General features: G+C 42.7%; 1 protein-coding gene across 5 annotated transcripts in view; it reads right to left on the bottom strand.

The window, feature by feature from the left end:
- Positions 1-17914, bottom strand: part of vdrb (vitamin D receptor b) — a 319754-nt gene that overhangs the window by 71480 nt on the left and 230360 nt on the right. For all 5 annotated transcript variants that reach the window (XM_072567382.1, XM_072567385.1, XM_072567383.1 and 2 more), the window contains 2 exons: positions 14818-15002; positions 3724-3865 (listed from right to left, as the gene is read on the bottom strand). In XM_072567382.1, coding sequence (XP_072423483.1) covers positions 3724-3865; positions 14818-15002 — 327 coding nt within the window. The remainder of the gene's footprint in view (positions 1-3723; positions 3866-14817; positions 15003-17914) is intronic.

Here is a 17914-nt window from a genome sequence, read left to right as displayed (position 1 = left end):
ACTGGAACAAGGTCAGCCAGGTAGAATATGAGTTCCCTAATTGGGGCTATTAACCTGGTCCAATCAGAGTCCTGGCTGACAGATGTAAATAGGAATGTCAGAGGTTCTGCTCACTCTAGGAGCCAGCTCTGAGCTAGCTGGGTTCATGTCGTGTACAATGCACGTGTAAATAAAGAGTAACTTTGATACCGGCCTTCATGGAGTGATTTCAGGCAGGATACCAGGACGCTCAGAGGAACAGAGGGATCTTAGGATGTTTGTTCATAGATCCCCAAAAGTAGCAGGACAGGTCAACAGGGTCATTAGGAGGGCACATGGGACACATACGTTTAATAGGGTAGGTAAGGCAGCATATGGGACACATGCTTTTATCAGTCATGGCATAGATTATAAGAGCAGGGAGATTATGTTGCAGTTGTACAGAACTTTGGTTAGACCACAGCTGGAGTACTGTGTGCAGTTCTGGTCTCCGCACTATCGGAAGAAGGCTGTGATTGCACTGGAGCGAGTGCACATGAGGTTCACAGGACGTTTCCAGGGAAGGTGCAATTCTGCTATGAATATGTTTTCTTTGCAACAGAAAGGTTGAGGGATGACCTGCTAAAGCTGTATAAAGATTATGAAGGGGATGGACAGGGTGGATAGAAAGCAACTGTTCCCCTTAGTCAAAGGGTCAAAAACAAGGGGTCAAAGGGTCAACATAATTTTGAGGCGAAAGGCAGGAGGTTTGGAGGAGCTTTGATGAAAATATTTTTCATCCAGAGGGTGGTGGGGGTCCAGAATGCACTGCCTGGGAGGGGAGTTGAGGCAGGTAATCTCATAACCTTTGAAAGGTACTTGGATGAGCACTTGAAATGTCACAATGTTCAAGCCAAAGGGCCTAGTGCAGGAGAGAGGGACTAGTGTAGATTTAGTGTAGCTTTGATAGTACAGACTCGATGGACGAAAGGGCCTATTCTGTACCGTACAATGCTGTGATTCTTGTACCATTACAATCCGGAGTGGGATTAGAATGTGAAAGTGACCACAAAACGCAACAGCAAAATACTGCAGATGCTGAAAATCTGAAATAAGAACAAAGTGCTGGAGAAACTTGGTAGGTCTGACAACATCTGTGGAAAGAAAAACAGTTAACGCTTTGAGTCCAGGTGAGTAGCACAGATGCATTTAAGGGAAAGCTAGATAAGCACTTAAGGGAGAAAATAACAGAAGCATACAAGAACATAACAAATATAAATAATCAGAGCAAGAGTAGGCCATTTAGCCACCCTCCTGTCATTCTATACTCTAGGGTTCTAATCTGTTGTTATTACAGCTAATGCAACTCATATCCATACAAGATGCAAATTAGTTGGGCTTTAAAATGACTAAATAATCACCAACACTTGTACACTTAACAGCTTTTTACATCCCTCCATAAACTTCAGTTCACCTAAAACATTGCTATCCATGCACTAACTCTCAGGTCTCTCTCGCCCAGCACCTTGTACTCTTACTACAATTGGCGGGGTTGGGGAAAACAACATTCAATTTAGCATTATTCGTCTTCAAATTTCTCTGCAGTCAGACCTAAGGGATAGCTGGGCGATCTTCTCCAGTCATACAACCCTCTGAAATCTCTGCATTCTTCCACTTTGGCCCACTGTGCTTCTTTAGAGAACCTTTTAGTCATCCCTGTAAGATTCTAGTGTAGTGCTGTGAGATAATTTCTGCATCAAAAAAAGATGCTGCATAAGGACAAGTTGGATATCCCAATTTGCATTCTTAGAGACTTACTGAGTGCATTAATTTTGTTACTTTACCCCAAAAGAAATAAATAAGAGAAAAAAAAACACTTTGAGTCCAGTATAACTCTTCTTCAGGTGAATAGCACAGATGCATTTAAGGGAAAGCTAGATAAGCACTTAAGGGAGAAAATAACAGAAGCATACAAGAACATAACAAATATAAGTAATCAGAGCAAGAGTAGGCCATTCAGCCCCTCAAGCCTGCCTTTCCATTTAATAAGGTTATGACTATTGTAAGACCATAAAATCACACAAAATAGGGCCATTTGATCCCTCAAGCCTGCTCTATGATTCAATAGGATCACAGCTGATCTGACATTCCTCATATCCACTTTCCTGCCCTTTCCCCCTAGGATCAATCACCCTAATGTTGATCGGGGTTACATGAAAAAGACTGGAGGAGGCTTATGTGGAGTGTAAATAGTGACCCTGGATTTCCTGACTGATCAAGAATCTATCTTGTCCTTAAATGGACACAAGGATGCTGGCTCTCTGTGGCAAGACTCCAACGACTCTCAACTCAGAGAAGAAATTCCCCCTCATCTCAGTCTTAAATTGGTGCCCTTTTATTCTGAGACTATGCCCCCTGGTCCTAGACTCTCCCATATGGGGAAACATCCTCTCAGCATTTACCCTGTCAAGCTTCTTAGGAATCTTATATGTTTCAGTGAAGTCATCTCTCATTCTTCAAAGCTCTAGTGAGTAGAGTCCCAGGGACAAGATTAGAGTGGTGCTGGAAAAGCTTAGCAGGTCAGGCAGCATCTGAGGAGCAGGAAAATCGACGTTTCCTGATGAAGAGTTTTTGCCCAAAATGTCAATTACTTAACTATCAATATCTCTCTGTAAACTGTCTCCTTCTCACAATCTGCCTTTCCACCTATTCTTCTGTCACCTGCAAATTTAGCTACAGTACATTCACTTCCTTCCTCCAAGTCATTAATATATATTGTAAACAGTGGAGGTCCAGCACTGATTACTGTGGATCTCACTGTACATGGGTTGCCAGCCTGAAAAAGAACCCCTTATTCCCATTCGCTGTTTCCTGCCCATGAGCCAATTCTCTATCCATGCCAATATACTACCTCCAACACTGTAGGTTCTTATGACATAACCTTTTGTGAGGTACTTGTCAAATACTTTCTGGAAATTCAAATACAGTGCATCTACTGGATCCCCTCTGTTCACTCTGCTTGATACTTCCTCAAAAATCTCTAATAAATTAGTCAGACATGATTTCTCTTTCATGAAGCCATGCTGACTCTGGTTGATTAGACAGTCATTTTCCAAATGTTCGGCTATTACTTTCTTAACAATTGACTCCAATCCTTTTCCAACTGCCCCAGGAGTCAACTCTTCTTTAGTGCCAAGAGAAAGCGAGGACTGCAGATGTCGAGAGTGTGGCGCTGGAAAAGCACAGCCGGTCAGGCAGCATTCGAGGAGCAGGAGAGTCGATGTTTTGAGCATAAGCTTTTCTGACATTGCTGATGAAGAGTTTATGCTCGAAATGTTGACGCTCCTGTTCTTTGGATGCTGCCTTTTCCAGCACCACACTTTTTGACTCTTTTGTGTCAGCTGCTCATTGCCTTCAACTCCTCAATATTTCAAAAATCTATCCACCTCCTCTAAGTACTTTTGAGTGATCTAGCCTCCACTACCCTCTGAGAGAAGAACTTCCTTCAGATCTCAGTTTTAAATGAGTGTTCCCTTATTCTGTAACTATGTCCCCTAGTTTGAGGTCCACCCACTAGTGGAAACATCTTCTCAACATCTACCCTGTCCCTCAGAATCTTGCGTGTTTCAATACGATCATCTTAATGCTGATCGGGTTACATGAACAAGATTGGAGGACACTTATGTGGAGTCTAAACAGCAATCTGGACCTGTTAGGTTAAACTGTCTGTATCTGTGCGACAAATACTTTGTAAGTATGACATACCTATAGATAGATTGCAACCTTCTGGGAAGGATGCAGTGAAAGAATCAAAACCAAAAGAATCAGCTGAGCAGAGATTCTGTGACGCATCAGTAGAAGTGGATTGCTCGGATTCTTCCATTTTAGATTCATCCCGGACTGGTGGCTACAACAAAAAATATAATGACAGGTTCATGTTATTTCCAAGGTTGTCATACACAGAAAATACAAGCAGGAGTCATAAATGGTGGTAGATATTTAAACAACTAACAGGAGGAGGCGGTTCCATAATACACTTCCTCAATCTTGGTAGCCCTGCTCAAAAGACAATGATTAAGCTCTTGCTTTCACCTTCAGCCGAAAGTGCTGAGTGAATGATTAATCCCAGCCTGCTCCTGAGTTCCCGGCCATGGATGCCTGACTACAACCAATTCGATTCACTCCACTTAATATTAAAACAACTGAAGGCACCGGATATTGCAAATGCTTCAGTCCTAGACAACATTCTGGCAATAGGAGAAAATGAGGACTGCAGATGCTGGAGATCAGAGTCAAAAAGTGTAGTGCTGGAAAAGTACAGTAGGTCAGGCAGCATCCGAGGAGCAGGAGAGTCGATGTTTCAAGCATAAGCTCTTCATCAGGAATGTGGGCCATAGCATTCTGGCAATAGCATTGAAGACTGGTGCTCCAGAACTTGCTGCTCCCCTAGCCAAGCTGTGAGTAACTCATCTCCTCTCTCCCTAAAGCCTATTTACCAGGCTCAAGTTAAGAATGTGAGAGAATATTCCCACTTGCCTGGATGGATGCAGATCCAGCAAAACTCTAAGCTCAACACTATCCAGGTCAAAGCAGTCTGCTTGATTGGTACCACATCCAACATCTTTAATATTCTCTCCCTCCACCTCTGAAGCACAATAGCAGCAGTGCATACCACCTACAAAATGCACACTAAGCAACTCATCAGAGGTGCTTTTATATGACCTTCCAAACCTGCAACTTCTATCACATAGAAGGACAAGGACAGCAGATGCACCACCACCTGCAAGTTCCCGTCCAGGCCAAGCCATTCACTTTCCTGACTTGGAAATATATCATCCTGTGTGGAACTATAAGACCATAAGATGTAGGAACAGTGTGAGGACATTTTGCCCTCTGCCATTCCATTGTGGCTGCTACGTTTCTCAATTCCATTCTCCTGTCTTCTCCCTGTAATAGTTAATTCCCCTTGATCAAAAACCTGTCTATCTCTGTCTTAAATATACTCATGACTTGGCCTCGACAGCTTTCTGCAGCAGAGTTTCACAGATTAACCACCATCCTATTGAAGAAACTCCCCCTCATCAGAGCTCTAAAGGGTCGTCCCTTCACTCTGAGGCTGCGCCCTTGGGTCCCAGTCTCTCCTCCAAGTGGAAACATCTTCTCCATGTCCACTCTATCCAGGCCTCTCAGTATTCTGTAAGTTTCAATCAGATCCCCCCCATCATCCATCTCAACCCCATCGAGTACAGACCCAGAGTCCTCAACCCCTCCTCATACGACAAGCCCCTCATTCCCAGCATCATTCTACTATCCCTCTCCAAGGCCAGCACATCCTTCCCTAGATACAGGGCCCCAATACTGCTCACAATATTCCGAACCTGGTCTGACCAGTGCATTATACAGCCTCAGCAGTACATCCCTGCTCTTGAAATTAAGGCTAATGTTGCATTTGCCTTTCAAACTGCCAACTGAACCTGTAATGTTAACCTTTAGAGAATCCTGAACTAGGGCTCCCAAGTCCCTTTGTGCATCAGATTTCCAAAGCCTTCCCCCACTTAGAAAGTAGTCTGCACCTCTATTCTTCCCATCAAAGTACAAAACCTCACACTTTCCCACACTGTACTCTATCTGTGACTTCTTTGGCCACTCTCCGAGCCTATCCAAGTTGTTCTAAGCCTCCCTACTTCCTCAACACTACCTACCCCTCCACCTATCTGCGTGGCATCTGCAAATGTAGCAGCAATGCCCTCAGTTCCTTTGTTCAGATCGTTAATGCATAACGTGAGTAGTTATGGTCCCAACATGGAGTCCTGCGGAACTCCACTAGTCACCGACTGCCTTCCTGTAAAAGACCCCTTTATCCCCACTCTCTGCCTTCTGCCAGTCAGCCAATATTCTATCTATGCTAGTACTTTGCCTTATATTATTGTATGTCTCAAAGTACCTACATCAGACAGACTGCAGTGGTTTGACAAGGGAACTCACCGCTCTCCAGGGCAATTGGGGATGGGCATTAAGTGCTATATGCTGAAAAAAAATCACATTTAGCTGCTCCAGATAATGTTGCTTTTCAAAACAGTGAGGCAGATAATTGGAGACTGAATGGCAGAGTTTTTGGATTAAGGAAATACCACCTGCTGAGTGCCCTCTGATTGTACCAAACATAAGGCCAATCAAAGATGCAAGTACAAGGGAAATAGAAACCTCGATAAGCTTTGAACTGAAAGCAGACACCTCTACCCCTCTCTCCCTCCTTTAGTGTGGGGAAAAAGACAGAAAAAAATTTAAAAAAAGCTCAAAGCATAAGAATTCTAAAAAGAACAGGTCCATTGGATCAACAATTGAAGTGAAGGAAGATGTAAAGACCATTTTTTTTTGGACTGTGGACTAAAACATGGGAAAATATATTGCAATCAGTAAGGAAAAAGTGGAAAAAAGATGTAGCAATTTTAAAAACAAGTTGTGAGTTATAGTGACAGTGTTGTTCTTTTTCAAGGAGTAGGGGAGAACATTCGGACAAATACATGGTTAAAAGGCATCTGCATAAATCCATGGCTAGGAATGGTTTAGAAGGATATGGGCCAAGTGCAGGGAAATGGGGTTAGCATAGATGGACATTTTGGTCAGCACAGGCCAGTTTGAGCCCAAGGGCCTGTCTCTGTGTTGTATGACTCTATGACATTGGTTCCTTGTGTGTACTGTGTGTATGCACATATGTTCAGGGCATTTTTGCACACACAGTCTTTAATTGATTTTTCAATTGGCCAGTTGTTGTGGGCTCACAAGGACCCACCATTGTCACAGCGACTTAATCAGTTTTCAGGCAAGTGGCTATAGCCTTATATATGGACATTACAGGAGCAACATCTGGCCTGAAAAGAGAAAGCACCTTAATCTCTCTTTCTCTGCCCCTGCTGTGAGGAGAGGTAACTGAAATGCTGCCAGTATTAGTTCTCATCATTTCCCTGTAAACTGATCTCTCTGCAAATTGGTTGGTGAAAAGGAAAAGAGCAAACGACCTTAGAGACACTGAAAGGGACAAATTTTCAAACAGTGAAGGTAAGATAGCATTAGTATGTAAATAACCTTGTCTCATCAATCAACAAACTGAAAAGAAACAAAAAGGAAGCAACTCCCAGGTCCAGACTGATGCTATTGGACTTTTTCTCCCTGGTTTTGTTTCTCTCTTTTTCCTCCCCCAATATCCTTGTCCTGTCTCAATTTTGTCAGTTTTGAATGTATTTGGTAATTTTGAATGTACTTGGTAATTTTAAAAAAGAGTGAAATATAAGTTATGGGCGTACAAGTTACCAACTCATGTTCCTTTCTTGCTGTTGGATTACAATAAGCAGTTACACATTGACAATAAAAACAACCAGGTGTGCATATTCTTTTAAACCAAACTAGATAATTAAGTGAAATTGGGCGGTTTTAATGGTTTAATCAAATTTTCACATTTGTGATGACTCCATAAATAAATGGATTTGATTTCCAGCACATGACCTCATTGAGCCAGACAGCAGTGTGTCATCATCAGTGCTAAAAATCAAGAGGAACTGTATAAGACAATTTAACCCACCCTTGAGATTTGGACTTTTGTCTTCAGAATTTCCTTTAGCCTGCCTATTTTTTTTCTCACCTGTTGTTTCTGTGCCAAAAGTCTGTCTTTTATCGGTCTTAGTCATGAACAAGTGCACATTTTGAGGTTTTTGAAAGAATAGTTTTAGTCATATAGTAGTAGATCAGAAATCCTTCCTTTTCCTTGCCCCTCGTTAAAGTTGTGTGCTACAATAAATCATTATTTTCTTTTAACAACAAAACCTGATGTGAATTGCTTTTACCCTGAATAGCAGTCAGTCTGGCAAATTAGACATTAACTGCACTTTTAAATATCTTGGAATAGCTTCTGAAACAGTGGGGCACAATTACTGGCGCACTCTTCCCAGTTAAATCATAAAAGCTTGGCTGCTTATGTTCTAAGATCTTTTGAATGAGGGCAATGCAAGAATGGATGTGGACTAGTATGTGGTAATGGATAAAAGGACAGATCTCAAGTTACTCATACTAAAATAAGATGGCATTGGAAGCAGCTAAAACCATCTTGCAGTTAGAATAGGTACCCCTGATAGAGTTACAGGAATTAACAAAAGCCAAGTTGCTGGAATTAGCAAATAGATTATAGGTGCAATTGCTTGCCATGGCCATGAAAACAGAGGTAGTTAAAATTTTGGCAAAACATCTGAGACAGGTTGAAATACAGGTCGGACAAGGTACACCAAGTGGATGGGACAAGGTACACCAAGTGGGTGAATCACTCGTTTTAGCAAGGATTCAATTATAGTTCAGGTAGCTTAGGATAGAAAAGGAATTTAACAAGCAGGTGATAGAGATCAGAAAATTAGAATTTACATTTCAGAGAGAAGAGAAAGAGAAAAGAACAAGCATCTTAGGAGTCCATGCAAATTGATTTATGGTCATGAGAAGTGAGGTCCATTAAAATTGATTAAGGAGAGGTTTATAAAAGCAAAAAAGAAGAATCCTCAATGTTACAATATGTATTCATGTTTCCAAAGAGACTTAGGAGCATGTAAAGTAGCAGAGGAGAGTTTAAAAATTTCCTAGGCCAAGATGAAAGAGTGGGCAGACCAACATGCTACAATTAGAACATTTCAAACACGAGACAAAGTGCTGGTGTTACAAGCTAAACGTCTGAAAGTGGACAACTATCTGTGTGGAGTTTGGATATTCTCCCTGTGTCGTCCAGGTGCTCCGGTTTCCTCCCACAGTCCAAAGATGTGCAGGTCAGGTGAATTGGCCATGCTAAGTTACCCATAGTGTTCAGGGATGTGTAGGTTAGGTGTATTAGTCAGGGGAAATATAGAGTAGTAGGGTGGGAAATGGGTCTGGATGGGTTACTGTTCGGAGGGTCTGTGCGGATTTGTTGGGCCAAATGGTCTGTTTCCAAATTGTAGGGATTCTATGATTCTATAACTTTTCTCCAACACCTCGTGGATGTGGATTTCTCAGCTCAAATTTGGACCTCATTCCATTTTTGCTCACTGATTTAAAAATCAAAAACACCCTTGCTCCTAATAGCCTTTATGTTCTGTGTCCTGATATTGAACAGATACAGCCCTGACAGCTTTCTGTCTCACTTCCTGCTTGTTCCAAACTGTAATGTATATTTTCTATTAGCGTTACTATTCTATTTCCAAGCTAAGCAAATCATCTAGTCTCTTTCCCTGCATGAGCATTGTTTTCAAACTGGACTTTAAATGGCTAATTTTGTACATCTTGGTATGCCTATGCAGATTTCCTACAATTTCCTAAATAGCCTTAATCAATCTTCCCATTGTTCTTCCTCTAATTACAAAAATCTGTCTAACTGCCCCAGTATTTCCACATTGGTGTGTCAAATTATAGAAGAATCACTTTGTGAACTGCTGACATCTCCTTCTACTTCACTCCAACTGTCTCTGGTCATAATCTTACCACCTGACACACTACTGTTTCTTATCTTTCTCTCTACTGTGACCAAGCTAAGCTGAAAGTGGGAGCCCGTGATCCATACAAGATAGTCAGGTGAGTCACTGAATCCGAAATGCCAACTCTGCTTTCTCTGCTGAGAAGCTGCCAGACCTGCTGAGATTTTCCAGCAATTTCTGTTCTAACTCACCTGACTATAACTTCCCAAATATTGATTGGAAGCTCTTTAGATCAAGTAGATTGGATGGGGCGGTGTTTATGCAGTGTGTCCAGGAAGCGTTTCTAACGCAGTATGTAGACTGTCCAACCAGAGGGGAGGCCATATTGGATTTGGTACTCGGTAACGAACCGGGACAAGTGGTGGGCTTGTTAGTGGGTGAACATTTTGGTGATGGCGACCACAATTCTGTGACTTTCACCTTGGTTATGGAGAGAGATAGGTGCGCACAACAAGGAAGTTTTTACAGTTGGGGGAAGGGAAATTACGATGCTGTAAGACAGGATTTGAGGAGCATACGTTGGGAGCATAGGCTGTCAGGGAAGGATGTGGTGGAAATGTGGGACTTTTTCAAGGAGCAGATACGACGTGTCCTTGATATGTATGTACCGATCAGGCAGGAAAGAAATGGTCGTGTGAGGGAGCCTTGGTTGACGAGGGAGGTTGAATGTCTAGTAAAGAGGAAGAAGGAGGCTTACATAAGGTTGAGGAAACAAGGTTCAGACAGAGCAGTGGAGGGATACAGGATAGCCAGAAGGGACCTGAAGAAAGGGATTAGGAGAGCTAAGAGAGGGCATGAAAAATCCTTGGCGGATAGGATCAAGGATAACCCCAAGGCATTCTATGCGTATGTGAGAAACCTGAGAATGACGAGAACGAGCGTAGGTCCGATCAAGGACAGTGGTGGGAGACTGTGTATTGAGTCGGAAGAGATAGGAGAGGTCTTGAACAAGTACTTCTCTTCAGTATTTACGAACGAGAGGGACCGTATTGTTGAAGAGGAGAGTGTGAAACGGACTGATAAGCTAGAAGAGATACCTGTTAGGAAGGAAGATGTGTTGGACATTTTGAACAACTTGAGGATAGACAAGTCCCCCGGGCCTGACGGGATATATCCTAGGATTATGTGGGAAGCAAGAGAGGAAATTGCAGTACCGTTGGCAATGATCTTCTCGTCTTCACTGGCAACTGGGGTGGTACCAGGGGACTGGAGAGTAGCGAATGTTGTGCCCCTGTTCAAAAAAGGGAATAGGGATAACCCCGGGAATTACAGGCCAGTTAGTCTTACTTCTGTGGTAGGCAAAGTAATGGAAAGGGTACTGAGGGATAGGATTTACGAGTATCTGGAAAGACACTGCTTGATTAGGGACAGCCAGCACGGATTTGTGAAGGGTAGGTCTTGCCTTACAAGTCTTATTGAATTCTTCGAGGAGGTGACAAAGCATGTGGATGAGGGTAGAGCAGTGGATGTAGTGTACATGGATTTTAGTAAGGCATTTGATAAGGTTCCCCATGGTAGGCTTATGCGGAAAGTCAGGAGGCATGGGATAGAGGGAAATTTGGCCAATTGGATAGAAAACTGGCTAACCGGTCGAAGTCAGAGAGTGGTGGTAGATGGTAAATATTCAGCATGGAGTCCAGTTACAAGTGGAGTTCCGCAGGGATCAGTTCTGGGTCCTCTGCTGTTTGTAATTTTTATTAATGACTTAGAGGAGGGAGTCGAAGGGTGGGTCAGTAAATTTGCAGATGATACAAAGATAGGTGGAGTTGTGGACAGTGAGGAGGGCTGTTGTCGGCTGCAGAGGGACTTAGATATGATGCAGAGCTGGGCTGAGGAGTGGCAGATGGAGTTCAACCCTGCCAAGTGTGAGGTTGTCCATTTTGGAAGAACAAATAAGAATGCGGAATACAGGGTTAATGGTAGGGTTCTTGGTCAGGTGGAGGAACAGAGGGATCTTGGGGTCTATGTACATAGATCTTTGAAGGTTGCCACTCAGGTGGATAGAGTTTGTAAGAAGGCCTATGGAGTATTATCGTTCATTAGCAGAGGGATTGAATTCAAGAGTCGTGAGGTGATGTTGCAGCTGTACAGGACTTTGGTTAGGCCACATTTGGAGTACTGTGTGCAGTTCTGGTCGCCTCACTTTAGGAAAGATGTGGAAGCTTTGGAGAGGGTGCAGAGAAGATTTACCAGGATGTTGCCTGGAATGGAGAGTAGGTCGTACGAGGATAGGTTGAGAGTTCTCGGCCTTTTCTCGTTGGAACGGCGAAGGATGAGGGGTGACTTGATAGAGGTTTATAAGATGATCAGAGGAATAGATAGAGTAGACAGTCAGAAACTTTTTCCCCGGGTACAACAGAGTGTTACAAGGGGACATAAATTTAAGGTGAAGGGTGGAAGGTATAGGGAGATGTCAGGGGTGGGTTCTTTACCCAGAGAGTGGTGGGGTCATGGAATGCGCTGCCCGAGGGAGTGGTAGAGTCAGATTCATTGGCGACCTTTAAGCGGCATTTGGATAGGTACATGGATGGGTGCTTAATCTAGGATAGAAGTGCGGCACAACATCGTGGGCCGAAGGGCCTGTTCTGTGCTGTATTGTTCTATGTTCTATGTTCTATGTTCTAGGAGCAAGGGTGTTTTTGATTTTTAAATCAGTGAGCAAAAATGGAATGAGGTCCAAATTTGAGCTGAGAAATCCACATCCACGAGGTGTTGGAGAAAAGTTATAGGGCGGCACGGTGGCACAGTGGTTAGCACTGCTGCCTCACAGCGCCAGATACCTGGGTTCAATTCCCGCCTCAGGCGACTATCTGTGTGGAGTTTGCACGTTCTCCCCGTGTCTGCGTGGGTTTCCTCCGGGTGCTCCGGTTTCCTCCCACAGTCCAAAGATGTGCAGGTCAGGTGAATTGGCCATTCTAAATTGCCCGTAGTATTAGGTAAGGGGTAAATGTAGGGGTATGGGTGGGTTGCGCTTCGGTGGGGCGGTGTGGACTTGTTGGGCCGAAGGGCCTGTTTCCACACTGTAAGTAATCTAATCTAATCTAATCTAATCATAGAATCCCTACAATTTGGAAACAGACCATTTGGCCCAACAAATCCGCACAGACCCTCCGAACAGTAACCCATCCAGACCCATTTCCCACCCTACTACTCTACATTTCCCCTGACTAATACACCTAACCTACACATCCCTGAACACTATGGGTAACTTAGCATGGCCAATTCACCTGACCTGCACATCTTTGGACTGTGGGAGGAAACCGGAGCACCTGGACGACACAGGGAGAATATCCAAACTCCACACAGATAGTTGTCCAAGGCTGGAATTGAACCCGAGTCCCTGACGTTGAGAGACAGCAATGCTAACCACTTGTTTGACTAACCACAGAGTCGCATAGCCATACAATAATGGAAGCCAAACATTAAAATGTACACATTAGAGAATAGCTGGAACATGGAGGAGAAATCAAAGTGAATTCTGAAGAGCTGTGACGTTTTCAAAGGATCATAGAATTTTACATTACAGAAGGAGACCCATTGTGTCTGCACTGGCTTCTACCCAGCTCGTCCTCAATAAGGTCACCTTTTAATCTTCTCTGCTCCAAGGAGAATAAGCTTAATTTCTCTAATCTTTTCTTGTATCTAAACTCCCTCATTCTTGGCATCATTCTAGTATATCTCCTCTCCACTCTCTCCAAGGTTTGAATATCCTTCCTCAAATAAGGGGCCCAGAACTGAACACAATGCTCCAAACGTGGTCTGACCAATGATTTGTAGAACTATAGCATCACTTCCTTGGTTTTATACTCTATGCCTCTATTTATAAACCCAAGGATCCTATAAGCCTTCTTATCAACAGTTTCAACTTGCCTTCCTGCCTTCAGAGAATCATGCATGTGAACCCTGAGGTCCCTCCCCTCCTGTACTCCCCTCAAAGTTACATCAATGAACCTGTATTGTCTCTCTTTATTTCTTCTACCTAAATTCCCTCTCATTTCTCTGCACTGAAATGCATCTGCGAGGTGGCTGCCCATTTGGCCAATTTGTCAATGTCTTTCTGAAGTTGCACAGCATCATCCTCATAGCTCACTATTCTTTCTGGCTTAGTGTTATGTGCAAATTTCGAATTCTGCTCTCAAAACCCATCTCCAAATAAATCAGAAAAAGCAAGGGCCCCAAGGGCGATCCCTGGGGAACACCACTTTCAACTTGTCTCAAATCTAAGAAATGCCCATCTATACTTACCCTCTGTTTCCTATCTTTTGGCCAACTTCTAATCCATGCTGTTAAGGACCCAACAATCCCAAACATCTCTAATTTGCTGACCAACCTGCCAATGTGCCACGATATCAATTTTTTTCTGAAAGTTCAAATCTACAATATCCACAACACCACCCTCATGCACAGCTTGTGTCGCCTTATGCAATTAATTAATTTTATTCATTCATCGCATACAAACTCTGTTGTCTGGATCTGCACTTAGAGTCGTAGAGGTGCACGGCATGGAAGCAGACCCTTTGGTCCAACTCTGTTGCCTGTTTCTAGTTGCCTTCAAGAAGGTGATGGTGAGCTCCCTTCTTGAACCGCTGCAGTACATCCACAATGCCATTAGGAAAGGATTGCCAGGATTTTAATCTTCTGACAGTGAAGGAACAACAATATATTTCCAAGTCAGGTTGGTGAGTGGCTCGAAGGGGAACTTGTAGGTGATGGCATTGCCATGTATTTGCTGCCCTTATCCGTTGAGATGAGAGTGGTCATGGGTTTGAAAGGTGCATTGAAGATGTCTTAGTGAATTTCTGCGCTTTGTAGGTGGTACACCCTGCTGCTACTGAGTGTCAGTGGTGGAGGAAATGAACATTTGTGGATGTGGTGCTAATCAAGCGGGCTGCTTTGTGCTTTATCAGATTTAGTTTAAATTCTAAAAGGAGAAACGAATAAATCCTTAAGATCTCGCAGTGTATAATGAATGGCTTGCTATGAATTATGCAGTGAGGGGACTGTATATCGACAAACTGTAGTGTTGTTAGTTGTGCTTGTTTTTTTTAAAAGCATACTGTAGAACTCTTTAAAAATGTGAAACCTTATGGCATAATTTCTGTCAGTTGGTCACTGGGCATTTGATTTTTTCTTTAAATGTTAGTGACCTCTACAGGGATAACAACATCATGCAAAACTCTCTCTAACAAGGTTTCAAGGCTTGCCTCCTCCAAACTCAACCCTCCAGGTCAGTGTGAAATGCTGGAGTTTGAAAATACCATAGACAATCTGATGTTGAGCCTGCCATCTGTTTCCCGAAAACTATCCAAAATATCTTTATACTGTGAATGATTATAACTTTTGTCGTGCACCTGCTCTTTGCCCAGATACATACTCTGAATTGGCTGAGGTACGAATACGATGTATCGAATGTTTTATGGTGGGCATCAACTAATAAGGCAATCAATTTTTCTTGTTCTTCTGACAATTTTGGTTTCTTTGCCTCCTTGACTGCTTCTTCTTCTTTACGTTTTAAAATCATCTCCTTTTTCCGTTGAACTTCTTCATCTGTTAAAATGACTGGGGAGAAAAATAAATGTTATGAGAACGTAACCATCCTTTCAGTGTTATACCCATTTATTGATATGTGTTACAAGGCCAGCACTATAAGACTCATGTTAAGCTATAAAGCCACAACCTCCTTCACCCACAACAGAACACACCCAGAACAGACAAGGACAAACTGATATGAAGGGGAAACAAATCATTATCTGGACTAGATATCTCAAGAATAGTGACCCAACCTCGATATGCCGGATAAAGTAAAGCAAACAATGCTTCTACCAACAAAGCATCCAGATCCTGGGAATATGAATGGTACGTAAATATGTAAGCATGTGTCTAAATTTACGTGCAGTTGCTAGGGGCCACATTAATTCATACGGAGGGACCTGTCTTCTGCAGCAGAAAAGGAACATGTCCAATCAATGGCCTTTTTGAACTAAACAAAAACATGTGAAACAATAGATTACTGGTCATTCTCCATGACAAATCCTTGACCAATCAGTACCCTTTTCTCAGACAGTACAAATTCTTGCTCCCTTTGAGATTTGGTATTCTCGCATCTGACCTGACGGGCACAAGATGAAAAGCTTTGAAAATATCTCCTTTTTTATCAATACATAAGAACAAAATTATTTGGACCTTCGCTCTCCTTAAACAAGAAACCATATTTACTTGATTGATGCGAATTCTGAAGCATAGAGATATGTATAGAGTGAGAAAATTGTATCTGGTGCAAGAACAGATTAAAATACATAAATAATGAGATAAAAAAATTTGTTTCATCCAACCTGTGGAAAGCTATTCATTCAGTAGCTTACACCTTGAACTAGTGAATTTGACATTGTCGGCTGGGGACAAAGAGAGGAATGTTAAACTATAACTGTAATACAGTTTTCTGATACTGAAGTTCAACTACATGTAACCTTGCCGACTCCTTTATGGTTACAAAGTGTAATTGCTTAAAATAGACATTTGCTGAGATCAATTAGCGGTTGAAGGTCAATGTGCAGCTTGCCAGGTGTTGAAATTCTCTGGCTCCTTCCCAAAATCAAAATAAAAGATTGTGAATGCTTTCCTCTCCCTTTTATAAAAAGAATGTTTTGCATCTGCAACAAATTCTGACTGTTTTCAAGTGAGACAAATCCAGTCCAGAATAACAGAACGGAAACCTCCTCTTGTAAGGATCTGAACAGCTTCAGTCCAGATTCAGTGGAGTGAGAGTCAATTGCAAAACATCTTGTCAAAATGCGGTTTCAAGCTTTCCTTCAACAACCCTATAAGATCCAAATCCATGCTAGGCATAACCACTGAGGTGCTTTGCTATCATATGGGTCTGGACAGGCTACATGAAATTACTGGATAGAAGTATGTTCAACATAACCTCCTTGCTCTTGTGCCCTATGCCTGCATTAATAAAGTCCAGGATACTATATGCTGTATTAACTGCGCTCTCAACCTGTCTTGCCATCTTTAATGACTTATGCACATACACACCCAAGTTCCTCTGCTTCTGCAGTCCCATTATAGTTGCACCCTTTATTTTATACTGTCTCTCCATGTTTTTCACACTAAAACATTACCTCATACTTCTCTGCACTGAACGTCATCTACCACTACTCAACCAACTTGTCTTTTGAAGTTGAATCATAGAGTCCAGACAGTGTGGAAGCAAGCTCTTCAGTCCATCAAGTCCACACAAACCCTCAAAAGACCATCCCACGCAGACCCACCCCCCTGCCCTATCCCAGCAATTCCCCACGGCCAACCCACCAAGACAGCACATCCCTGGACACTATGAGCAATTTAGCATGGCCAATCCACCAAACTTGCACAGGACTGTGGAAGGAAATAGGATCACCTGGAGGAACCCCACGCAGACACAAGAGAGAAAGTGCAAATTTTACACAGACAGAGAATGTGCAAATTTCACACAGACAGTTGCCCAAGGATGAAAACGAGCCCAGGTCCCTGGTGCTGTGAGACAGCAGTGTCACTCTTCTACACTGCAGAAGTTCTACACTTCACAGTTCACATTGGGCTGAATCTTTTGTTTTATTTTTTAGCTGTCAGTTACATTGAGTTTTTTGGAGGATTTCTTGCTGAGAGACCTCAGGGGTTCTCACTGCACCTTACCAAACTCACCTCACTATCTACCTACCTGTCCACTCGGCATCCCTCATGTTGATTACAGCCCGATCTTCCCACGTACTATTCCTAGAACAATTTATCATGCTGAGAGTATCTGCTGAAAGATGGATTTTTCAATGGCTGCTATGCAGCCAGAGGAACAATGGCATTCTGACTTTGCCTTGCTCATTGACAGGCAGATTCTGAACATATTGGAGAAGGGGAAGATTGTACCACAATTGAATGATGGGGGGGTTTCTAAGGTAGTGGTGAAGAAATCATAACAAAGCAATAACAATAGGGAATTTGGTTATGAGGGGAACAGGTGTGATACTAGGGGTATGTTTCCATCCCTATGGTCGGGGTTAAGGATATTCCTGAGCAGCTGCTGGACCTTTTAAAAGGGAAGGGAGAACACCAGTGGTTGTGATCCATGCTAGTGCCAACTCCATAGGTAGAAGCAGGAAAGGTTCTACAGACAGTATGAGGAGCTAAGCATGAAATTATGAAGCTGAATCTCCAAGATCATAATGTCTGGATTATTTCCGGAGCCATGTGCAAACTGGCATAGGGTACTTAAAATTACAGCAATGAAAAAGTGGTTCAAAAATTGGTGTGGGAGAAGTGGGTTCTGGTTCATAGGCCAATAGCACCAGTACTCGGAAATGTGGGCACTGTACTGTTGGGACAGTCTATTCCAGAACCATACTAGGGCCAGTGTTCTTGTGAACTGTACAACTAGGGAAGTATTGTTTAAAATTAAATAGCGTAGAGAAAGGATCAAAGGAGAAAGATGTGGT

The sequence above is a fragment of the Chiloscyllium punctatum genome, chromosome X (genome assembly GCF_047496795.1).
Source record: "Chiloscyllium punctatum isolate Juve2018m chromosome X, sChiPun1.3, whole genome shotgun sequence".
NCBI lineage: Eukaryota > Metazoa > Chordata > Chondrichthyes > Orectolobiformes > Hemiscylliidae > Chiloscyllium > Chiloscyllium punctatum.
The sequence above is the reverse complement of the archived record's forward strand: the minus strand, read 5'-3'. Positions and strand labels throughout refer to the sequence as shown.